Genomic DNA, 22335 nt, shown 5'->3' with positions numbered 1-22335 from the left:
CAGACCTTTAAAGAAAAAAGTTAAAGAAAGAACAAAGTTTTTAGTGTTTTCACTTAGAAATGCAAAGTTCTTGTGCAGGACTGGACTGAACCCAATATAACCTTATCTGGTGGTCACTTTTTTCTATATAAAACATACAGGAATCTGTGTCTGCTCAAGCATTGGTTAGCCGAGTGTTTCTATGGAAGTGGGTAAAATTTGTGGAATGATTTCAGTCAAAAGGATAGAAAAGAAACCAAGCAAGTGACAATGCAGTATTTTGATTTTTAGATATTTTTTAAGACCATATTTCAATTTCAATCAATCAGCTATGAATTCTATTCCTTTTCAAAGCATAACATATCCACTCCAGCAGTGCTAAAAATGTAACTATCCCTCCTGAAAGTAAACTGCTATATCTTTGACAGAAAAGAGAGTGCAGCATTTTTAATCCCCCAAAATCTCCTGTATAGCCACGCAGTATAACAGTGAAGGAGCCACAGATACTTGTCATAAAGGCAGAGAACTGAGTTTTGAAGCAGGACTTACCAGTAAGCAAAGTGAGCTTGGCCATTTTTGACCAGGGCTGATCTGGTGCAGACCGTCTCCCACTTTTATACGCTCCTCTCATGTCATGCCAGTCTTGTATCAACAAAGATGGGCAAACATTGTGAAACTTGGTAAAGATCAGTATCGCAAAAAACCGATACCAGCACAATGGGCCTTAACACTCCAGCTGGGGACACCACCGTTATCAGGCAGTGCCAAGTCGTGGTGCTGCGAGAGCTGTTGAAGAACAAGATTAGGTGGCTTTTCTTCTTAGAAATTTTGTCTACAACAACAGGCTTGGTGCCAACGCTGGCAATTACGCAGTGATAGGTGGCCAAAGTGTTCACCTTGCGCTGTCATTGTGTCTGCCTGGAGGTGTAGGCACTGCCAAAGCAAAGGTGGTTTACGAGGGTTTGTCCCCTTGGCTGGGGCAGTCAGCGAGGCAGGACGGAGCCGGGCTTGGGCTCACAGCAAGGGTCTTTTTGGGGGACACAGGGCCTGGGCTCAGTAGCTGTAGGCAAACTGTCCGTTGGGATGCAGGGGGCTTTGTTGTCTGAGCTGTCTCTCGCCCACACCGTCTTGAGGTGGTGTCCCTTCAGGGAAGCGGAGAGGATTTCCTGGTGTCCCATACCCAAAGCAAATCAGAAACAGCTTCTGCCGAGTCTGTCTTCCACTTGCACAGATAATTTTCTTCAGGCAGAAGCATTATTACTTGGAGGTCAAGCTCCATGAGAGATAGCCCAGGGATGGAGCATCATGAGGTTACCTTTCCTCCCACGGAAGGAGATTTGTCAGGTTCTGGCATGGCGCTTGCACAGCCTTGCACCCATCTCCTGTGCGATGTGTCTGACAACTGACTCTCAGCAAACTCTCTAAAACCTGCTGTTTTCCCCAAAGACCTTCGCCATCCTGGCCTTGCTAACCTCGGTGTACGCGAGCCGTTGCTTTAGAGAGGTTGTTTTGCTCTCCCTGCCCTTGCTGTGGAGGTGAGGCAGGTCACCGTGCAAGGCTGAACTGGGGAGAAACGTAAAGGTCAATGCAATGGTGCCGTGTGTTTTGGAGAGCCCTATCCTAGCCCTTATCTGGATGCCGGGGGGCGGGCATCGGTCTCCTGGTACAGGGAGCTTGGAGCTGAGAGCCGGTACAGGCGTTTGTGCCGATGGCAGCGTCACGACAGCCAAGGTTCCCGTTAGCAGTGCAGAGACACGTACTGTTGGGTAGATGGGCCCTTGGCGAGGTGTGTGTCTAGGAAAGATCTGGCTTTGGATTTCCATGTGAAGCGAGGCTGCTTTAGATCACGTGGGCGATGCAAAGATGCTGTTGAGCTATCATCAATGCATTCTGGGTTTATATTTTGGATGAGAGAAGCTGTGTCATTTTGCCAATAAACGTCTGGGGAGAGCTATGCGTGTTTTGGGCTGCTGTTCTGATTGATGTTCCTCACTGCAGGCAGACAACTTACTGCCTCCACGGAGACAATCTGTTGCCAGTATGTTTTTTCTTTGTGTGGAGTGGTGTTCTTGGAAATTCCTTGGGAGTTCTCCTATGGGATTATACCCCAGACATGTCTGCACACATGCATACACATATAGCCTATGTTGCCAGAGCTCCTGTGATCAGTCACGAGGCCCTAGGTTTAGCACAAGGATTTACCTGCTGCGAGACTATGTGTGTGGAGATCGATGACTTCTGTCCTCTCTGAGATTGATCTGTGTTTGCCTGTGTGCTACAGCCACAAACAGCTCAGAGCCTACTGGTTTTCCGGCATTCGCTCTGCTTCTCAAACAGAGTCTGCTTCTGAAAAGCAGTGGCTCTGCTTCTTTGAAACTCACTTTCTTACCTGTGGGTCTGGTAAGAAACACTGGGCTGCTCTTGCAGCTATCACAAAGCCTTTCTTGCTCTGTGGTTTCTTTTCCAGGGAGTATCTGAGGCTGCTTCCCTGTCGTTTAAGAGCAGAAGCCTCTTACCGACATTTGTAAGAGCCATTTGCATGAGGGGAAGGGCAGAAGTGCCTGAGCAGCAGCAGAGATCACTCCCACTCCTTTCTCTCCTCTGAGGAGATGCTTTTCAAATGAACCTTGGTTGGGAGAGGAGGCAGAACGGTTTTGAGATCCAGCCTCAGGCTGCTACAATGGGGCATGAGTGTCCCTTGCTGCTCAGACCACGGAGAGGACTTTTGGGGCTCTAGGACGCACCGGGAGTCTGTCTGTGAATTGGTACGTACTCAGCTGAACCATTCCTGCAGCGGGGAGTATTTGATGTCTCATGGCCAGAGCACCAGGGCTGTGGGAGCTTTGAAGACCTTTTTACCCTTTGGAAGGTACGTTTCCAGGAGAAGAATGCTTTTTCCTGGACAAATGCACAGGCCTTGCTCTGCGGGGAGCCAGTCTCCCGGTTGTGCCACTGTGACCCTTCTCCGTGTGCTCCCTCATGGTGCAGCCTGATCTGCCCTGTCGCTCCCTTCTGCTTTTTTTCCTTCTTGCTGACTGCCCCGCTGGCACAGCAAGAAAGCCCTGGAAAGTGCCAGTTTATGGCTGTTTAAAATACAGCTTGTGGATTCAGGCTCTTCCCTGAGCACATGTGTAAGTATCACGAGAGAATCAGGGAGCATCAAAATGTTAAAAGCAAGATGAGGTGAGACAGTGAGGACTGTTGCTTTTGCAGAACACTTTATTTCGTCATTATTACTCCATGCAATAAGGTCAGAGGGGTCTGTTTGCTGTAATAGGATTCGTATCTTCATGACTAGTTGCATCAGGAGCAGCTGCTATTATAGACAAGATTGTCATGGCAATTCTGAAACAAGTTTTGATGTTCAAATGTTGGTAAAAGCTGCTCGTTTGTTGAGTCTGGATGGCTTTGCCAGCACACAAACCACTCACACCACAATCATCTGAATTGTTACTCAGCTCATGCTCGCACTTCAGATTCCATGTTTAAGAGCTACAGGGACTTGACCACTGGACTGTTTATAGGTCTAGCAGCCTGAAATGAAAACAGGAAATAGTTTTAATTTGAGAAGCAATTATGTATCTATAATGGACTCTCCTCCCTACCCTTCTTCCATGGTCCCAAGGCGTTGTGAGCACACTAGCTTTTTATAACTGAGGTAATAAGCACAAACCCCATGTTACTCGAGCTACTCACCACCATTTTGCAGGCCGAGACCGTTCTTCAGGGTGGTGATCAGGGGATATTTGCCCTGCTTGCAGAAAGTGCCAGTGAAGTCATCCATATCAAGGGCCCAAACCATAGCACCTCCAAAATTGTTCTTCTTCAGCCAGTCAACCTGTGCAGTGCCAGAGGAGAAATCCCAGTTACTCCGGGGACTTGCTACTGCAGAAGGCCTCCTGCCTTATTATTAGCAGAGCCACACATGCCACCATACCTTGATGTTGAAGCTCTTGATGTTGTCGTAGCCAACCCATTCGTTGCCTTTGTAAGCGTAGGGCACGTCCTGGGGGGCATCCCAAGCCTGAGTGGCTCCAGAGTCCAGGAACGTGCAGATCTAGGAAAAAAGGGGAGAGAGGGAGAAGTTAGCAAATGTCCTACAAAAAAGGGCAGTTGGCATATTCCATGGGTCCATGGGTTAAAATTTCCTTCCTGGGCAGCTTGAAGGGTGTTTGTGTTGTTCTCGGTGGCCTAGGTTTGAGGGAACTCACATACCTCGTAGTAAGCCAAAAGCCCAGCCTGCTTTGTGTAAGGTCCAGCTGGCCCAGGTCCTGATGTTGGTGCCCCAACAGCAGTGTCAGATGGGTTTTGGAGGTTGAAGTTTTGTCCATAGGTTGGGAATCCAACAAGGAGCTTCTCAGCCGGGGCACCATTGTTCTTCCAGTAGTTCATAGCATAATCCTGTAAAACAATCACCACAGATAAAGTCTGTGCTGGGATCTGTAGACAGGAGGATGACTTCTGTGAGAGTGTCTCACAAAATATACTTACAACGCTGAGGTAGCTGTTACCACCATTGTACAGAGGGCTGTTCTCCCCTGTGTGTCCATCCCCAGAGCTGTAGAAGTCATAAGTCATCACATGGATGTAGTCCAAGTACCTGTGGACAACATTGCTTGTGTCTGTCTCCTGGCCTGCTCAGTCACCCAGACCTGATTGTTCCTTTAGTGCTGGCCGTTTGCCCCACCATGTCCCTGGCCATGTCCCCACTTTCTGCAAATCTGGGTTCTTCAAGACTTCTTTTGAGCTGGCCTTGAAAGTGCTGGAGCCAATTCTCTCCTCCAGTGGAGGAGGCAGAGGTCAAGGCAGAGTGGAAATTGCTATGGTATTGTGGGAACCGAGAGATGTTCCCCGACGGCTTGAGCAGCCTGTTGTTAGGCTTCCCTTCCCAAGGTGTCCCCTTCCCCACCCAAGAAGCATCACCCTTGTAACGTTCTTGCCTGATGGAAAACCGTAGGCACCTCACATGCAACGAGGTTGGTTTCTGCCCGATAATGGCAGCGTTTCCCTTAACCACTTGAAGGAAGAGCACTTAAGTCACAGAAACGATACCTGAGGGTTGGCTACTCACTTTCCAAGCTCAGGAATCTCGTAGCCAGCCTGAATGTTGGAAAGTCCTGCAGCAACAGCCGCGGTGACCATGAGACGGGGCTTGTTGACCTGTTTGGCTTCCTGCTCAAAGGCTGCCACCATTTCCTGAGGGATGCCGAGAAGCAGCTCTCACTGTGGACTCTCTGGGCTGAGGCTTCACCGCCAGAGCCGTGCAGAGCAGAGGGCTTGACCAAACCCTTCCGTTTCAGCCTACCTTAACCAGGACGGTAAAGAGAGCCTTGTCCTGGGCTGGGCTGCCCCTGGACCCAGGGTATTCCCAGTCAAGGTCCAGCCCATCAAATTGATACTGGCGCAGGAATTTGATGACGGACTTGATGAAGGTCTGGCGGTTCTCGGGAGTGGAAACCATTGTGGAGAACCTAGGGAAGCAGAGCAGGACAGAGTTAGGGTTTGGTTGGTGCCTCTTTCCCCCTCTCCCTCCCTTTCTAGGGTGCCATTATGGGAGGGAGACGGTTTGAACTTACTTGGCTGTGCCAAAATTCCATCCTCCAATCGCCAGGAGGGTCTTCAGATTTCTGTTTCTGCAAGGAAAGCGAAAGGAACATGTTTTACTGCAAGTGTCTAGGGTATCTGCTTTTGTAGGCCATGATCTCTTGGTGTGAAACCCAGGGAGCAAGCCTCGAGCGGCAGCATAGCTGCTGTCAGCATCCTCAGAGGACCGGTGCTGGCAGCCTGCCGTGCCCTGCCCTCCCTGAACAAGGGGGCAGGACCTGAGAGGGAGAACAAGTGGTGCCCTTTGCTCTTGCTACGTACTGGTTCTTCAGGCCGTTGAAGGACTTGTAAAGGGTCTCATCGTTCCATTCGTAAGTTGTGATCTCATTGTTGGACATCCCAGCAAAGGCGTAGATCAGATGGTCGCACAGGCACGGGTCGATGTTGTCTGGCATGAATTTTCCCAGGCCAGGCCTGTACTGGGCCCAGTTGGTGAAGTAACATGACAGCACATAGGCAGTGCCTGCAGAGAAATAGAGGAGATGTGGTTGGGAGAGAAAGGAGGAGAGAGGACATGTCTCTGAAATGCAGAAGGAGCAAGCACATACCTATCTGGGCGTTCAGCAGGAGGGCCAGACCTTTAAAGAAAAAAGTTAAAGAAAGAACAAAGTTTTTAGTGTTTTCACTTAGAAATGCAAAGTTCTTGTGCAGGACTGGACTGAACCCAATATAACCTTATCTGGTGGTCACTTTTTTCTATATAAAACATACAGGAATCTGTGTCTGCTCAAGCATTGGTTAGCCGAGTGTTTCTATGGAAGTGGGTAAAATTTGTCGAATGATTTCAGTCAAAAGTATAGAAAAGAAACCAAGCAAGTGACAATGCAGTATTTTGATTTTTAGATATTTTTTAAGACCATATTTCAATTTCAATCAATCAGCTATGAATTCTATTCCTTTTCAAAGCATAACATATCCACTCCAGCAGTGCTAAAAATGTAACTATCCCTCCTGAAAGTAAACTGCTATATCTTTGACAGAAAAGAGAGTGCAGCATTTTTAATCCCCCAAAATCTCCTGTATAGCCACGCAGTATAACAGTGAAGGAGCCACAGATACTTGTCATAAAGGCAGAGAACTGAGTTTTGAAGCAGGACTTACCGGTAAGCAAAGTGAGCTTGGCCATTTTTGACCAGGGCTGATCTGGTGCAGACCGTCTCCCACTTTTATACGCTCCTCTCATGTCATGCCAGTCTTGTATCAACAAAGATGGGCAAACATTGTGAAACTTGGTAAAGATCAGTATCGCAAAAAACCGATACCAGCACAATGGGCCTTAACACTCCAGCTGGGGACACCACCGTTATCAGGCAGTGCCAAGTCGTGGTGCTGCGAGAGCTGTTGAAGAACAAGATTAGGTGGCTTTTCTTCTTAGAAATTTTGTCTACAACAACAGGCTTGGTGCCAACGCTGGCAATTACGCAGTGATAGGTGGCCAAAGTGTTCACCTTGCGCTGTCATTGTGTCTGCCTGGAGGTGTAGGCACTGCCAAAGCAAAGGTGGTTTACGAGGGTTTGTCCCCTTGGCTGGGGCAGTCAGTGAGGCAGGACGGAGCCGGGCTTGGGCTCACAGCAAGGGTCTTTTTGGGGGACACAGGGCCTGGGCTCAGTAGCTGTAGGCAAACTGTCCGTTGGGATGCAGGGGGCTTTGTTGTCTGAGCTGTCTCTCGCCCACACCGTCTTGAGGTGGTGTCCCTTCAGGGAAGCGGAGAGGATTTCCTGGTGTCCCATACCCAAAGCAAATCAGAAACAGCTTCTGCCGAGTCTGTCTTCCACTTGCACAGATAATTTTCTTCAGGCAGAAGCATTATTACTTGGAGGTCAAGCTCTATGAGAGAGAGCCCAGGGATGGAGCATCATGAGGTTACCTTTCCTCCCACGGAAGGAGATTTGTCAGGTTCTGGCATGGCGCTTGCACAGCCTTGCACCCATCTCCTGTGCGATGTGTCTGACAACTGACTCTCAGCAAACTCTCTAAAACCTGCTGTTTTCCCCAAAGACCTTCGCCATCCTGGCCTTGCTAACCTCGGTGTACGCGAGCCGTTGCTTTAGAGAGGTTGTTTTGCTCTCCCTGCCCTTGCTGTGGAGGTGAGGCAGGTCACCGTGCAAGGCTGAACTGGGGAGAAACATAAAGGTCAATGCAATGGTGCCGTGTGTTTTGGAGAGCCCTATCCTAGCCCTTATCTGGATGCCGGGGGGCGGGCATCGGTCTCCTGGTACAGGGAGCTTGGAGCTGAGAGCCGGTACAGGCGTTTGTGCCGATGGCAGCGTCACGACAGCCAAGGTTCCCGTTAGCAGTGCAGAGACACGTACTGTTGGGTAGATGGGCCCTTGGCGAGGTGTGTGTCTAGGAAAGATCTGGCTTTGGATTTCCATGTGAAGCGAGGCTGCTTTAGATCACGTGGGCGATGCAAAGATGCTGTTGAGCTATCATCAATGCATTCTGGGTTTATATTTTGGATGAGAGAAGCTGTGTCATTTTGCCAATAAACGTCTGGGGAGAGCTATGCGTGTTTTGGGCTGCTGTTCTGATTGATGTTCCTCACTGCAGGCAGACAACTTACTGCCTCCACGGAGACAATCTGTTGCCAGTATGTTTTTTCTTTGTGTGGAGTGGTGTTCTTGGAAATTCCTTGGGAGTTCTCCTATGGGATTATACCCCAGACATGTCTGCACACATGCATACACATATAGCCTATGGGACTAGCGGGGAGAAGCCGTAGTTCTTGGAGTAATATAAATTACCAGAGGAGCAAGTATGGACATTGATATCTTCTTTTTCAGACTTTTTTCTCTTTAATGGTGGTTATATTTCCAGCTCTGGAATCTTTTTCTCTCATCTCTTTTCACAGATTATTAATATGAACAATAGGAAGCTATTCAGAACTGAGGAAAGTCTGTTGAAGGCAGTTTGCTGAAAGTTTCTGAGTAGGAAAAGGGTAAAGTTTGGAGGGACGACAGAAAGGTAAGCTCTTTCTGCAGCTTGCTAAGTTTTTCCTTCACCTTTTGGAAGAGTAATTTCATCCTATGCCTAAATTCTCTTTAACGGGGTGAAAAAAAAGCAGCTGTGCATGAAGGAAATAATGACGATTAACTTTTTAGTGTGAAGCACTTTAAGGTTCTTGAATATGATCTGGTACTATGGTAAAACTTGATAAACTCTGTCTTTCAAACCTATGCTCTATAGTTGGGTGGGTAGTGCTTTCTGATATGCTCAGAGAGGTTTGTATGGGAATTTCATTTACTTATGAGCTAGAAGGGTTGTATCTCCTAAGAAATTAGCATGCTCTCTCTCACTTAGCATATAGTATAGCCTTGTCTGATACTAGCAGCATTAGTTTTCAGCTCTTTCATTTTTATCACCTAGCCTCATAAAAGACTCTCGTTCCCAAAGAATCATCTAATTCCATGAATTAAACAAAGGAAGAAATTGAGTTAAAGGAAGAAGTTTCCCTGCATATGCAGCTTCTCGATTTGCTATAAAGTGCACCTTTAAAGCACTGCAGGAGGCAAAATGGAAGCAAAATAAAAGTATTAGCATGTAATTTTAACTAAGGAGAGCATCTTCCTCCTGTTTTACAAGAATCTTGTAGTCAATGGCTGGGTACTATCAGCAATTAAAATATCCAACAGTAGGTGTCAATGTTGCTTGCTCTTCTCAACCGCGTAGAGAGAGTGCTTTTCTACCAGTCTGCTGATAACCTTTCAAGAAGAAAAGTAGTTGCGGGCCAGAAAGCTTAGTTGCTGCTCCTCTTTTTTTAATCACCAATAGAGATCTGAGATTAACAGGACGGTTTTTGCACTTTCAAATAGAAATGGAGTGCTTCATTCTTGCTGTAGAAAAAATAACCAGGATAAAGACTAAACTTTGTTCAGTTCATTTCTCCAGAGCTGTATAACCTACATGAGACATGACTATCTTAGCGTGAAAGAGGAGCTATTAAACACATCTGTCCACAAACTAGCCTAACTTTGCAACGTGTCAGGATGCCTAATAAGACATTAGTCATTTTGTTGATATGCCCAGGAATTGCATCCCACATAGAAGAACGTCCCAGTGCCTTGGCTATCTCAAATGTTTAAGTCACCTGCTTATATCTCTAACAGTTAAAGAATTATGCTCACTTTCTGTTTCTTCCGCCTTTCCTTACCAGCATAGTAAGTATTTATTGCAGGGGAAAATGGGCTTGAGTAGTCTGTTTAAAGATAGAAACTTTATTTCCCTGGATCCATGCTATGTCTGTGCAGTCTTTGTAATACGCCTAGTTTTATTCAAGTGGCTTTGGGTGAAGCAGGCCTAAATTCTGTGTGGCCCTGGCATATGTCCCTTATTAATCTGCTAGGAAAAGGAAATTTCAAACCGTCTCTGATGTGTTTATGGTTCCCAAACCTTTCCTTTCTATTGGGCACTTTTTTGCTGTGGAACAAACCCTGGCAAACATGAGACAAAGCAGTCCAACGAGATTACTCGCTCCAATGAGAAGTGTTACATCCTGACAGCAGTTCAGCAGGTTCTCCTAACAACTGCCTGGTTTTGCTCAAAGCTCTATATACTTGATAAGCATTTTATCATGAAGATCAGAACCATCTTATCTACTCCTTCCTGGCAAACTACATCTAAATGCAGCCATCTCCATCCTGGACATTGTAAGCAGCTTCAGACTCCTACCCAATGCTTGATCCTTTTGGAGTTCAGCTCATGCTCTAGGGCCTGTAAAAGAGAACGTACTTTTGATGCCAGCACACGTCAATGGTCTATACCACAGCCCTGCCTAAACTGTGTTGTGTCAAATATCAAACCTTTGGGAGCAGCAAAAAGCAAGCAGAACAAAATCAACAACCCCTTTGTACATAAATGCCTGCAGGAAGAAGTAACCCTTTATTTTCCCTTTGCTAAAAGTGAGAGCTTTTGTGCCATGATTAGGACAGCTTGACTCAATGGTGGTTTTATTTCTTAGCTTTTACCTTGCCATCTTGGCAAAAGTTTCCCTGCTTGACTTGGCTTAGAATCTAAGGGAGGAGTATCAACGAATCACTGACTACCACTTTGAGTTGTGTTGCTTCCAATGCCCAGTCTGGGAGGTGCTAGGAGAGACCCTGTTCTCCTCCTCTTCCTTTGGTTTCTGCTTTAGAGAGGAACAGTGGAGTTTCTTCCTTTCAAAAGCAAGGTGAAAGGTATCAGGAGTCTGGTTATGCTGGACCTAAGGGAATGACTGGGAACATCTTTACCTCAGCTTTAACGGTCTGCAAATCCTGACGTTGGAGTTGAGCTGGAGGCAGGGGAAGGAACATACTCTGCAAGCTGAAACTCGATTAGAGATGCATGGAGCATGTTTAAAGAGAACTATCCGAGTCTCCTATCAAGAGCTTTGGAGATATTGCTGGTTTCTTGATGGCTTAGTAGCTTTTAATAGCTGAGCTGTACTTGGGGCTGCTGACCATCTTGGAAAACTGTCCCACTCTCTTCAGGAGTCTGACAGAGAATTAAGAAAATATGGCCACAGTGTCAGTGGCCAAAATTGTGAAAATCTGGCTCCACATCCAGTTGCGTATGTATACACTTGCTTAAGTTACTGCCACTATAATCCGATGCCTGTAAATGGAGTCCTGAAATAGGATCTCTCCTACGTCCAAGTCACGTAAGCCTTGGATGTGTCCTTTACTGTGCAGCACACAGAGCTGATGGTGGCTGGTGTAACAGTATCTGCGCAAAGAGGAGATAGCTGGAACGCCTGTGGGTCTGCCATCTGCTCAGCTGCCTGACCAAGAGCTTTGAGAGTGATTTGGGGGCTGTCCTGGTGTGAATCCCTTTCTGTTCTTCTAACAGATCATTTGGTATAGCTGAAAGACTCAAGCTGCTGCTACCATGAGAACCATCCTGCGGGAAGCTCAGGCTGAAGAGCCAGCACCACTGCCTGCAGTGTAACATGGTCTATCCAGGAGCACATGATGCACAGGAAATGTCTGGCATCTGTTCTTGTTCACATTCACAGCAAGAAATTAAGACACTTTAAAGCTCCTCAGATTCCCTCCTCCAAAAGGTACTCACACCACATAGGTCTTGGGCGGGACTTTGTGCAGACAGGCGTTCAGGGCACTTAGCCTATATAGGACAGCCAGGAGAGACTCATCTCTTTGATTCTTATGACACCAGTTCATTTGTTTAAGGGTCTCTGTTTTTAAGCCTTCTTTCCCTAGTACTAACTCCTTGTTACAAAGGCTGGATCTGTTCTGCTTCACGCCATCTTCCTCTGGCATTTGATTTCCCTTGTCTTCACAGCTCATTGAGTGGAACTAAAGAACTGCTGATTTTCAGATACCAACCATTCCCTGCCTCCCGGGGGAAATTCTTGCCTTCTGCACGCACATTCCCAGAAATATCATCTCTGACTCACTCTGATTATGAAATGCTGCAGCCATTTCCCCAGCTACTTCTACAGAGTGTCATTGTTTATTCACCTTTTGTCCCCAGGTATATTTTATAAGGACTTAGAAGAGTTCTTTTCATGGGGAATTTGATGCAGTACTGCAATTGCCCATTGCATATTCTTTCCTTACAGCGCATCTTTCATCTTTCCTTATTCTATGTTGGCACTAAACTGCTATAATTAGGCTCCGTAAACAAATCTCAAGCTTCTCTGATGCTGTGAAACGCTCAAACTTGATTTCTGACCATCCTGTTCCTCAAATAAACCTTGACTCTGCACTGCAGGCATCCTACTAACATTCCCTGATGATCAGGATTGAGGCAATCCTGCTCTCTGTGGTGGTGGGGAACTCCAGTGAACAGGGTCCTCTCTTCGCCTAGGAATGGGCTGCAGATCCTTCCACCTAGCCTTGTATCCAAGTGTTAGTCCCAAGAATTATTTCCTGGTCTGTCAGCAAGTGAGAACAGGCCTTCAAAAGGGGGCATGTGCGCATATGATACAGATTCACAAATTACTCGCACATAAATATCTGTGCCCTAATGCAGGTGTGTGCAGGTGGGCAAAATGTACTGCAAAAAGGTTATATATGCATGAATGAACAGGCGCACGGGTGCTATTTTAGCTAAGGAAATACCACAGGAAGAATGCTTTGTTTCAGCTGCTCTGGAGTTTTCTTTCTCTATTTTTATGCACCTTATGTTACATGAAATTTTTTTATAGTCTGATCTTTTAAAAATTGGATTTATTAAAGCATATAATCTTCAAAAATCCTCTTAAGATTGATAATGCGTATTACAGCCTCAACTATTATAATCTATTATTTAGAAAAATATCAACACCAAGCATGCAGATCTTGAATTTCTTACAGGCAGGATTCAAAGTGGCAGGTTCAATCAGGCTGCTCCATGTAACATGACCTGTTTTCTCCATCCATCTCACCCCGACAATCCCCATTATCTGTGAGGAAAGAACCAGATGCCCTGCATTGCGAGCTGAGACTAGCTGAGAGTATCGGGTGCTAATCCATCACTAACGCTGCAGCCGTCACCGAGCAAGGCGCTGACGTACAGCCACGGTCTTGCATTTGCATCCAGTGTTCACGAGGTCTAATCGGTACCAGTAACGTATAGCAGGGCTTCAGGAACTTCCTTTCGGGCTTGTCCTTTTTCCTCTGAACCCTTCAGAGGAGCCTCTGCCCCCCACAACAGCATCCCAGCTCATCTAATTACTTACTAAGCTCTTTTTCTGGTTAGCCGACATCTGCCCATTTCCAATTAATCCTTGTTCACAAGCTCAATAACCTGAGCCATCTGTATAGGTAAGAGATAAGCTTCCCATTAAACATTTACAGGACATAACAAGAGTAATGAAGCAACTGTTGCTGAGACAACCCAGGCGAGTGTCTGCGTGCAGGGGAGTGCCCGCGCCTCTTAACTGCCACGCTGTAATCGAGCGAGAAAAATAGATAGGTCTAAAAAGGTACGCGGACCATCGCACACCCCCAAAAGGGTACGTGCTCCTCTCGCTTACGTTCATGAACGTTCTTGCTACATTAGCATGATAAAAGCTTTTAAAATAATTCAATAGCGTTTGGGGCCCTAGAAGTTCTAGCAACCTAATAGTCTTTAAATAAAACATTCACTACTTAAGTAGCAGCTCTAGATGCCCTTTAACCTCAAATGCTTAAAATAGCTCAGAAGTCAGTCTGACGTCCTGTTCAGCTTTCCTGAACAGGGTGAAACGTGTCCTTAATTCTAGGCAGAGACATTATCTTTGTCCCCATGCTTCATCAGTTACTGTCCTTGTTTCAGAAGAACAGTTTTGTTTAAAAATCTTGCTAGAATTGTTACAGCAAAATCGAGTGATAGGGTTTTATGTCGCAGAGCACCTCTGTCCTTTTTCCCATTCAAAGTTTCCATCTCTGGGGCAGCACAGACAACAAGGTCCTTTGCCGATTTATCCCTTTCCCTCAACGGCGATTAGTGCCAACAGAGGGGTAAAGCCTTGCCTAAAAACCTTTATGAAAACTAAGGAGTCTCAGGAATGAAGCCAGGGCATTGACAACTTTTTAAGCGTATCTCAAGATCTGGGGTGAGGGCTGGCAGATAATTGCTTTTAAGGGTGTAAAGAGTTTAAGGAGCCGCAGAAGGGGAGATGGTGACTCCTCTGCTCCCTCAGCTCCACGGCGAAGCACAAGCCACCGGGGGCAGAAATCTTCTGAGCTGGGACTGAACTTCTCCAAGGCTCGGGGGGACCAGAGGGGCCTCGGAGGGCGGAGCAGGGGGACCTCGGTGGCACCCGCACAGTGCCGGCCCCTTCCCGGTAATTCCCGCCCGGAGCCACGTGGAGGCGCCACCAGCCCCTCCCGGGCCGCCCCCGGGTCCGTGTCCCCCCCCCGGGTCCCGTCCCCCCCCCGCGCCGTGCAGCCCCGCCGCAGGGGCCGGGCCGTGGGCAGGGGCCGGGCCGTGGGCAGGGGCCGGGCCCGACGTGCCGCCCCGCCGGGCCTGCAACCGGATCGGCGCTCTGCGAACTGATCCGTACTGCCAGCTGGCCTGACGCAAAATCCAGGGCAGGCACATCCAGGGCCTGCGCGTCCGGGGTGAACGCTCCAGGGTGCACACACGTCCAGGGTGTAGGCATTGAGGGCATGTATATTGTGGTCTTAAGCCTGAGTCTGAACTGGCAGCGTGGGTACCTCTGTGCTGGCTGGCAAGTTGTTGCTTGTATAAAGTTAGTTTGGAACTAGCTTGGGAGAGAGAGATGCTCGGCTCTCCACCTCCTCCTCCATGTGGGTTCTGAGACGCTGGTGTACTAAACAAACATGCCGGTGCCAGTGCCCTTGAAAGAGAGCTTACTTCTCTTCGCTAATGGCTACAGGAGGCTCCTGTCCCCACTGCAGGCCAGTCAAGATCTCTCCAATCAGACATTTTCATTAGTAACTTTTTCACCCTGATGGTGTAGGCTGTCAGCCCAATTATCTCACTGCTCAGAGCCTGAGCTTCAGTTGCGAGGCAATGTGGCTGATCTGCTAGCTTTGCTGTGCGAAGCTGCCTACTTTGTGCGGGCACGCTGCTGTTTGGAGCATGGTGCTGAGAAGCAGAGATCTGGTGTGGTTTGTAGTGTTCCTGTCAGCAGGTTATGGGAGAATCTGTGTGTCCTGGGGACAGGAGACTGCATACCTCATGAGAGTACGCTGCTTCCAGCTTGGTACGCTCTCTTTTGCTTACAGGATAGCAGTTGTACTTCAGTCCAGGAACTGAAACACCTAGTGCAGCCAGCTGTCTGCTCGGTCATATCTAACGACAGACTGAATTTCACAAGCCTCAGTCTGTGCTGGCTGGTGTCACTCACAGCAGATTCAGCAAATAATTCTGAATATTGCAGACATGAGAGAAAACCCAGGTAGGCTGAGGACTGTGGCTAACTTGAAAGCAGTAAAAGTGAAATGCATCAAAGAAACTACCAATTACTTACTTCACTCAGGGACACGCTGCAGGGAAGGAAGCAGTAGATTTCTAGCGTGTGAATACATTTCTGCTCAGCCCTTGTATGCTGGCCAGCCTGTTCAGTGGGGCGTGGGAGTGGGGAAGTTGGAGTAGAGCATTGTCCCGAGTTTAATCTTGTATTCATATCTTTCAGTATGGGGACTCTCCTGGGGCTGATCTAGGGCAGAGAGAGCCTTGAAAAGCTGCCAGGTTGATTTGGGAGATGGAAGAGGAAGTGGAAGTAGAAAGATCTGCATAGTAGCCTCTCCAAACAGCGATCATTTCTCCTCACTGATCAGATGCGGTGAGGGTGGTGTGAAGGGGCTTCCCCTCAATTTGCTGACACTTTATTTTACTGGCAGGGAAATGAACACACACACCCTTGTCCCATCCGTAGCTGGGATGTAGCCACCTCTCTGCACAGATCCAGGATGCTCTCTGTGCCTCTCTTCCTTTCCTTCCTCACTTACAGGCTGGATGCAGTCCCTCTTTCAAACATCCAGGCACCCTGAATGTGCTTCTTACCTGGTGCCCTTTGTTGTCACGCCAGTCTCTATAAAAACCTTAAAATCTGCCCACCCCAATTCCACAACCCCTGGCACTCCTGGCAGCGATGCAGCAGGCTCTGGAGGCTGTTACCGTGCTTTTGTTAGCAAGGGAAGCAGCATGCGGGTTTTCCTTCTTTGGAAGCGTGGCTCTGCTCCACATCCCCACTCGGCTCTGCCCTCTGTGTAGAGGGTTTAACCGTGCTGCGTGGCTGTCTCCTACGTCACATGTTTTTCAGAAGCTCTTGCCAGCTTCCTGCTGAGGAGCTAGTCCTGCTGACGTCTGCAGATCAGGCCACGTCAGGCACCACTGGGAAGGGAAACGTAGTCCTTTTTTGGGTGCAAACTAGAGCAAAGTCTATTGGCCCCAGCAGAGAGAAGGGCTGAGATTCAGGAACAGCTGGGCTCTGTCAGTAATTTAGCACTAAGAGCTTAAACAATACCCAGGATAAACACACTCCAGGACTGGCAGACCTCCCTCTTTTTCTCAGCTCAGCACAATATTTTCCTTTCTCTTTTAAAAATGTTATTTCACTGCTGATAATTAATTTGAGTGGAATGCTTTTCCAGAGTTATATTTAGACTTTCTTCTCCGACAGCACTCCCCCATTCCAACTTCTCTAATGCAGCTGTATCGCTGTGCTTTTTGAAATGGAAACTATCATTTGCCTTCCACAAAACTTAGCAGTTTCATGTCCCGAGGCAGCACCTGAACTGGAGCACTTCTGGGGTTTCAAAAAGGCTGTGTTTGTGGAGAAAAAGAACTAGAGTAGCAAAGCAGAACCACTCCATACCTCCAGCTTCTGTCTGGGGGCTTTCAGTGCCTGGAAGAGGGGGAACAAAATAGCCCTGGATCAGAGCATGCTTTAAGTGGCGTGTTATTCAGAGTAGGTTATATATATATGCACACAGATTTGGAAATTTGGACAGTTTACAAGAAGTCTTTAAGATAGGCTTAAGTCAAATCCCCACCTGACTGCTCCTTGGCTTCTGGGAAAACCCCAAGCTAGACGCAAAATCCATGGCAAGGCACCTTTCCCCAGCACACATGTCCTACCTGCCTGGCAAGGCTTTGCTTTCTCTGCCTTCCCTGCAGCTCTGACATGGCTGTATGCCACAGAATTCCTCCTTTCATGTGGGTGGTTGTAAGATAAGACAGCTCTGTTCTGTGCCTACATGGTGTAGTTTAAAAAAATAATAAAAAAAATCAGGCTACCAAGGTTACAGAGCTGTGAGGAGATAGTTAATCTCAGAACAGCTTTCTACCCTTGCATAAACAGCCCCAAATGAAGGACAATTACCGTGCTGCCACTGTGGGATACGCTGCTCAGCTGGAAAGTCCCTTTACCCCCCCAGCCCAGCCTGACCCCGAGGCCTCCCAGCACTCCGGCCTGGCTTAAGGAGTGTGTTGCCATAAGTGAGGGTCACACCCAGGTCTCTAATCTTATCGAGCAGGGGTGGAAACCTGTTTAGCTGGGTCATAGAGCAAGACGCAAAGTGGGTCCACCAGGAATACTTCGGTTTTTCTCATGTTGGTCAAGCCGTGGTCAGAATCTTTTCTATCCCATGTGTGATGCCTTTCTTTGCATAGTTAAAGCTGCGTAAAGTATAATTAGGTAGCCCCATAATTTAGACAATTATGTAAGGTAAGCACCCCACAGAGTAATTGTGGCCAATTTTAGCATACCCAGGGGCACTTACAGGGCCCAAAGTGGCCCTTCAAATGATTTACCTGCTCACATGTCTCTAAAGCATTCATCTTAGGTGTGTCTTAGATGACATCTTTGAAGTGGACATTATTGTTCTGCTCCTGCTGAGAAACAGCTGGCTGGAGAAGTACTCTTCTTTTTCTTCCTTCATGTAGAAAAGGAGTTTCATATCTTGTTTCTATACTGAAGCAGACTGAAACTGAGACTCTGGATGTGAGTGACCCAAATTCAGATGTGACCCACCAGAAGAAGGGCTTGACTTCGAGAGCTGTCACTCCACGGGGGGAGCATTGGTTGCCCTCAGCAGAGGCTCACTTGCTTGCTGTCTTCCTCTCTTGCTTTTTGATGAGAAATTCCAGCCTGGTTCTGAGAAATCTTCCCAACAAAATGGTGCTGATGTGAAAAAACTTCCTTGAAGTTTTTTTTGTTTGTAGTGGAAGGATGCATCAGTCCTCCTGCAAATACCATGAGGTTCCTCCTTTAGATGCAGTTCTTTTGAGACAAAAGGCAGCTCTCTGCTTTCTTCTACCCTTTTACTGGGTCCCTGAAAGCCATTTTCTCCCTTCCCTGCCTGAAGATAGACCTCTGCTCAAGCAATAAAATGCCTGAGGCAAGCCATAACCTAATCTGCACCTCGGCTTTAACGCTGGAGTCACTCCATCCTCATCGAGAGAAACAGGAGCCAGTATCTGGCTGTGGAAACTGCACATCAGCACCAACCCTGATACAGAAGGCAGAGAGTCACCTGAGCACTAGGAGGGACAGCGTTAAGATCCAGAGGCTGTAGGAAGTGGTAGGTTGGAAAAAATTCCGTCATTGCCCACCCCCACTAGCTGTCTGTGCTTGAAGGAAGGGGCGTCCTGAGCACAAAGGATCTTGTCTTGGAGTCAGCAGAGCTGTCCCCAGGGCACCTGTTTGCTCTTTGGGTGGACCAGATCCTCCTCTAGCTGCCAGCAGCACATATGTGTACATATGGGATGTTTTCTAATGCATATGTTCCAGTCTGCACAGAGGTCAGGCCTTCCCTTCCTGAAAATAAGGTTGAGAGAGCTCTGTGAACCAGCTCTGGGATACAGCAGGGTGTGAGGAAAGGCAGTGTATCAACCTGGGCTGCTGCAACACCCTGCTCCCTCTGGCACACCAGGCCTAGTGTTCTGCTGTGCTGGTGTCCATCCAAGGGAGTACCAGGAAAGTCAGTGAATTTAATGGTTTTGGTAGCTTCTAAGCTCTTTAAAATCACAGTGGATCTTCTATCCTCTCTCTGCCCCAAAACACACATCAACATCCAAAACTGAAATTTGATTTTATTCTTTATTCTTTTTCTCTGCTTCTTTTAGCAAACTCCTGTATTTCAGACCTTAACATGGATCTGCATAGCCGGTTTATGTGTTCAGTTTTCTTCTTAGCAATAACCTTTTTTTGATTAAAAGCTCACCCCTTGCAGGAGGGAGAGAAAAACTTCAAACACGAGAAGACTTGTGATGAGATCTCAAGCGTTGGCAACTTTGAGCTGGAATTTCTAATGGTGGAACAGAACAGTTTGAGCACAATGTGGCCTTGCTAGAAAGAGGGAAAACAGCCATTTATGGCAGACAAATGTGTAGAATTGCCAAGCAAGGGCCCTCCTTGGCTCTGGAGCAGGCAGCGTGAAGGGTGTGTGAGTTATTATCAGCCGCTTTGCATTGTAAAGAAGACCTTCGGTTGCCTGGTCTCTGCAAAAGCTGCTTCACTCAGGACTACTCTTGAGAACAAGGGAGTGGAAGGCAGGAATTTGAGACCCTTTTAAGGTCTGTTTACTCTTCCAGCCTCCACAGATTTCAAGGGCATGTATATGAGGCAAATCTGAAATGGTTATCATGGTGAGAGCTGCAGGCACAGGAGGGAGTGGAGATCCCTGGAGCCCTGTCAGCCAGGACTAATGGGTCACGTGGGAATGTTTTCCTGCTCCACTGGGCCATTTCCATACCGAGTGTCCATGATCCCGGTTGAGAACACCCCCTCCACAGGGACCATAAGCAAACAGTCCTGGGCCTTGTATTTTTGTATGGCTTGTTGCTACAGGGAAACTGGAATGCGGTTTTCCCCTCCCTTCCCCTCTTGTGCAGTGTCTTCTATGGAGAGACCCTCACAGCATTCATCCTCTTTCTAGCAGGGCGTTGCCTCACAGCTACGTTCCCAGCTCCTTCCACTCTTCAGAGGTGCACCTTTTCTGGTTCATAAGTGTCCAGGTGGTTTTATAACGGGAAGTGAGCCATATCATACTGAGAAAGTGAGTTGCTTTTGCACATACAGAGCAGGCAGGTGCCAGGAGCAGAATCAACCTTATAGTGCTTGTTCAGCTGCTTTTCAGGCCAGCTGGGCGGAATGCTATCCCAAGCACACACAGCAGAGCTGGATAGTAATGGACTTCAACCTGGCTTCACACCTTGAGATGCGTAGCAGGGATGTAGTTAGCTTGGAACTCTGGGAGCCTCCGACAGGCTGCATCAGAGTAGAAAACTTTGATAGATGGCCACAGAGTCCCATACTGGAGGTCACGGAAGTATGTGAGTTCTAATTGTTTTACACTGCCATTAACATCTCCAATGCTGACCAGATTTCCCAAATGCTGGTAATCTAAGACACTATTTTAGGCAGCTCTTAAACCATGAATATTAACTTTAAAATCTTGGGTTACCAAACAAGATTTCACATCCAGACCTGAATCTGGTCAGGGTGAGCAGACAGCTAGAATGTAGGCAGAAGATTTTAGCTGCAGAGCTGCTGTGCCTCTGCACAGCTCTAACACAGCAGACTGGGCTCATCTGGTACTGGAGCTGCTGGGGATGTTACGAACAAAAGATGGGTGACCTGGTGGTTAGGAATCTGAGTTTTGGGGGGACATCTCTGTTCAATTCCTGGCTCCATCACAAACCGCTGGCCTGCCCCAGGCATGCCATTCTGCTTTCCTGTGACTCAGTTTACCTTCTGGGAAATAGGGGAGAAGAAATAGCGCCCTACTTTGTGGGCTAATTTTGGGGGATAGCTATATTAAAGACACTTCAGTCTTGCAGGCCTTGGGATATCCTGTGCGAGTGGGGGTGAGTTGCTGAGCCCACGGTGCCCAGGCAGGATGGTGCTGGCTGTGATGGGAAGCAGCTGGATGCATCCTGCTCTAACGGAGGGGCTCTGATCCCTGCCTGGCACCTCTGTCCCCTTCCCTGGCCGTGCTGATGTCTCAGCTGCTGGCACATTGGGTTGTGCTTTCCCAGCTGTGAGGAAGGTTTCCTGACAGAGCCCCGTGTATAATTCACTCAGCATGGCCTCAGCCAAGGCTCAGTACAGGAAGGGGAAAGTGGGTTATTGTTGTTACTGTTTTTCCAAACCTCCTTTTGTTTCCTAAGGAATGTGGCTGCAAAGCCCTGCTGCCAAAGCCTCTCTTGAGAGTCCTGCTCGATGGCAGGTCTTCCTTGGGGCTGCTGTGCGCAGTGGGGGATGGATGCCAGCAAGTGAGCTGCCCATTGTTTCTTTTACAACCGAGCAGCTATTCCCCTTGTGACACAGCTCACCCCACTCTTCATCCTCCCACGCATTGTGGCTATTGCAGATCTTCAGTGTTTCCTTTGCACAGCCTTTTCCTCTGTCACCTCGTGGGGAACAGTGTCCGTGTGCTGGATTTCCAGTCGTTGTTCTTGGCATGTCTTAGCCACCGTGGGGCTTTTTTTGGTGCCAGCTCAAATTCCAGAGGTGCTGAGAGATCCCAGATGGCTTCGCTGACCTCCCTGTGGGAGACAGGGACATAGCTGTCTGGGGTGGGAGTGGGACTGTCCCTGCCATTACTGGTGGGTGGGGTGGGGCAGGGCTGGGGTATAACTGGGCTCCCAAAAGCATTAATTATAGTGAGAGCTGGTGATGAGCATGTGGAGGACAATCACCAAAGAGTTCTGGGGAACGCTGGTCAGCAGGGGTGGACTGAAGCAGCCTGGGCCAGGGTGGCTGGTCTCAGGATCATCTACGCTCCAGCAGAGTCCTTGGGGCCAGATCTTCGACCATCACAATCCCTGGCATACCTCAGGGCAGCCTCCTGGAGACTATTTCCAGGAAATTGAAGTTACATTTAGCTTAAGCAGGTTTAAATGTGCCTGTTTCATTCCAAACCTAGCTTCTACATGGAGTTCCTGGGTTTTTGTAAAGCGAGACCAAAGTCCTGAGCAGAAATTGAGCAATAGATCAAGGCCTTGGACAGGCACCAAGGTCTGACCTGAAAATGGCTCAGGAATCCAGCCCCCACCTCTTCTCCTCAAATGTACACAGATAAAATCGTGACTCTCTTAATTCCTCTAAATATGAGTGGAAAAATGCCCCCAGAGACTCTGCTAAAGCCTTGGTTGTTGCTGAAATGCAGAAATATGAAGAGAGAGCTTATGTGCTGCTTTTGTGAGTAATAGATATGGCTCTAGCCTGAAATTTGGATCCAAACCCAGATGAATTCCGTGTGCAATCCGAAGCCATGCCTAAACCTAGGTTTTTGAGTAAATGACCCCTACTTTAATAACTAACCAACTCCCTCCCTCCCTGTTTGCACACACCCTGGCAGTGCAGGGTGA

At 47.9% G+C, this 22335-nt stretch overlaps 1 protein-coding gene across 1 annotated transcript; it reads right to left on the bottom strand.

Annotated features, from left to right (window-relative positions):
- Nucleotides 1-3196: 3196 nt before the first annotated feature.
- Nucleotides 3197-6875, bottom strand: LOC142605193 (acidic mammalian chitinase-like). Its single transcript, XM_075775935.1, has 11 exons — nt 6685-6875; nt 6132-6161; nt 5845-6046; nt 5556-5612; nt 5285-5450; nt 5051-5175; nt 4471-4579; nt 4195-4380; nt 3917-4036; nt 3676-3817; nt 3197-3513 (listed from the first exon to the last, which is right to left on the bottom strand). Exons 1-11 carry the CDS (start codon nt 6764-6766, stop codon nt 3506-3508), a joined length of 1227 nt encoding a protein of 408 aa, XP_075632050.1. The 5' UTR covers nt 6767-6875; the 3' UTR covers nt 3197-3505.
- Between the last annotated feature and the right edge of the window lie 15460 nt (nt 6876-22335).

The sequence above is a fragment of the Balearica regulorum genome, chromosome 25 (genome assembly GCF_011004875.1).
Source record: "Balearica regulorum gibbericeps isolate bBalReg1 chromosome 25, bBalReg1.pri, whole genome shotgun sequence".
Lineage (NCBI taxonomy): Eukaryota > Metazoa > Chordata > Aves > Gruiformes > Gruidae > Balearica > Balearica regulorum.
This window is presented reverse-complemented; position numbering and strand designations above follow the sequence as displayed.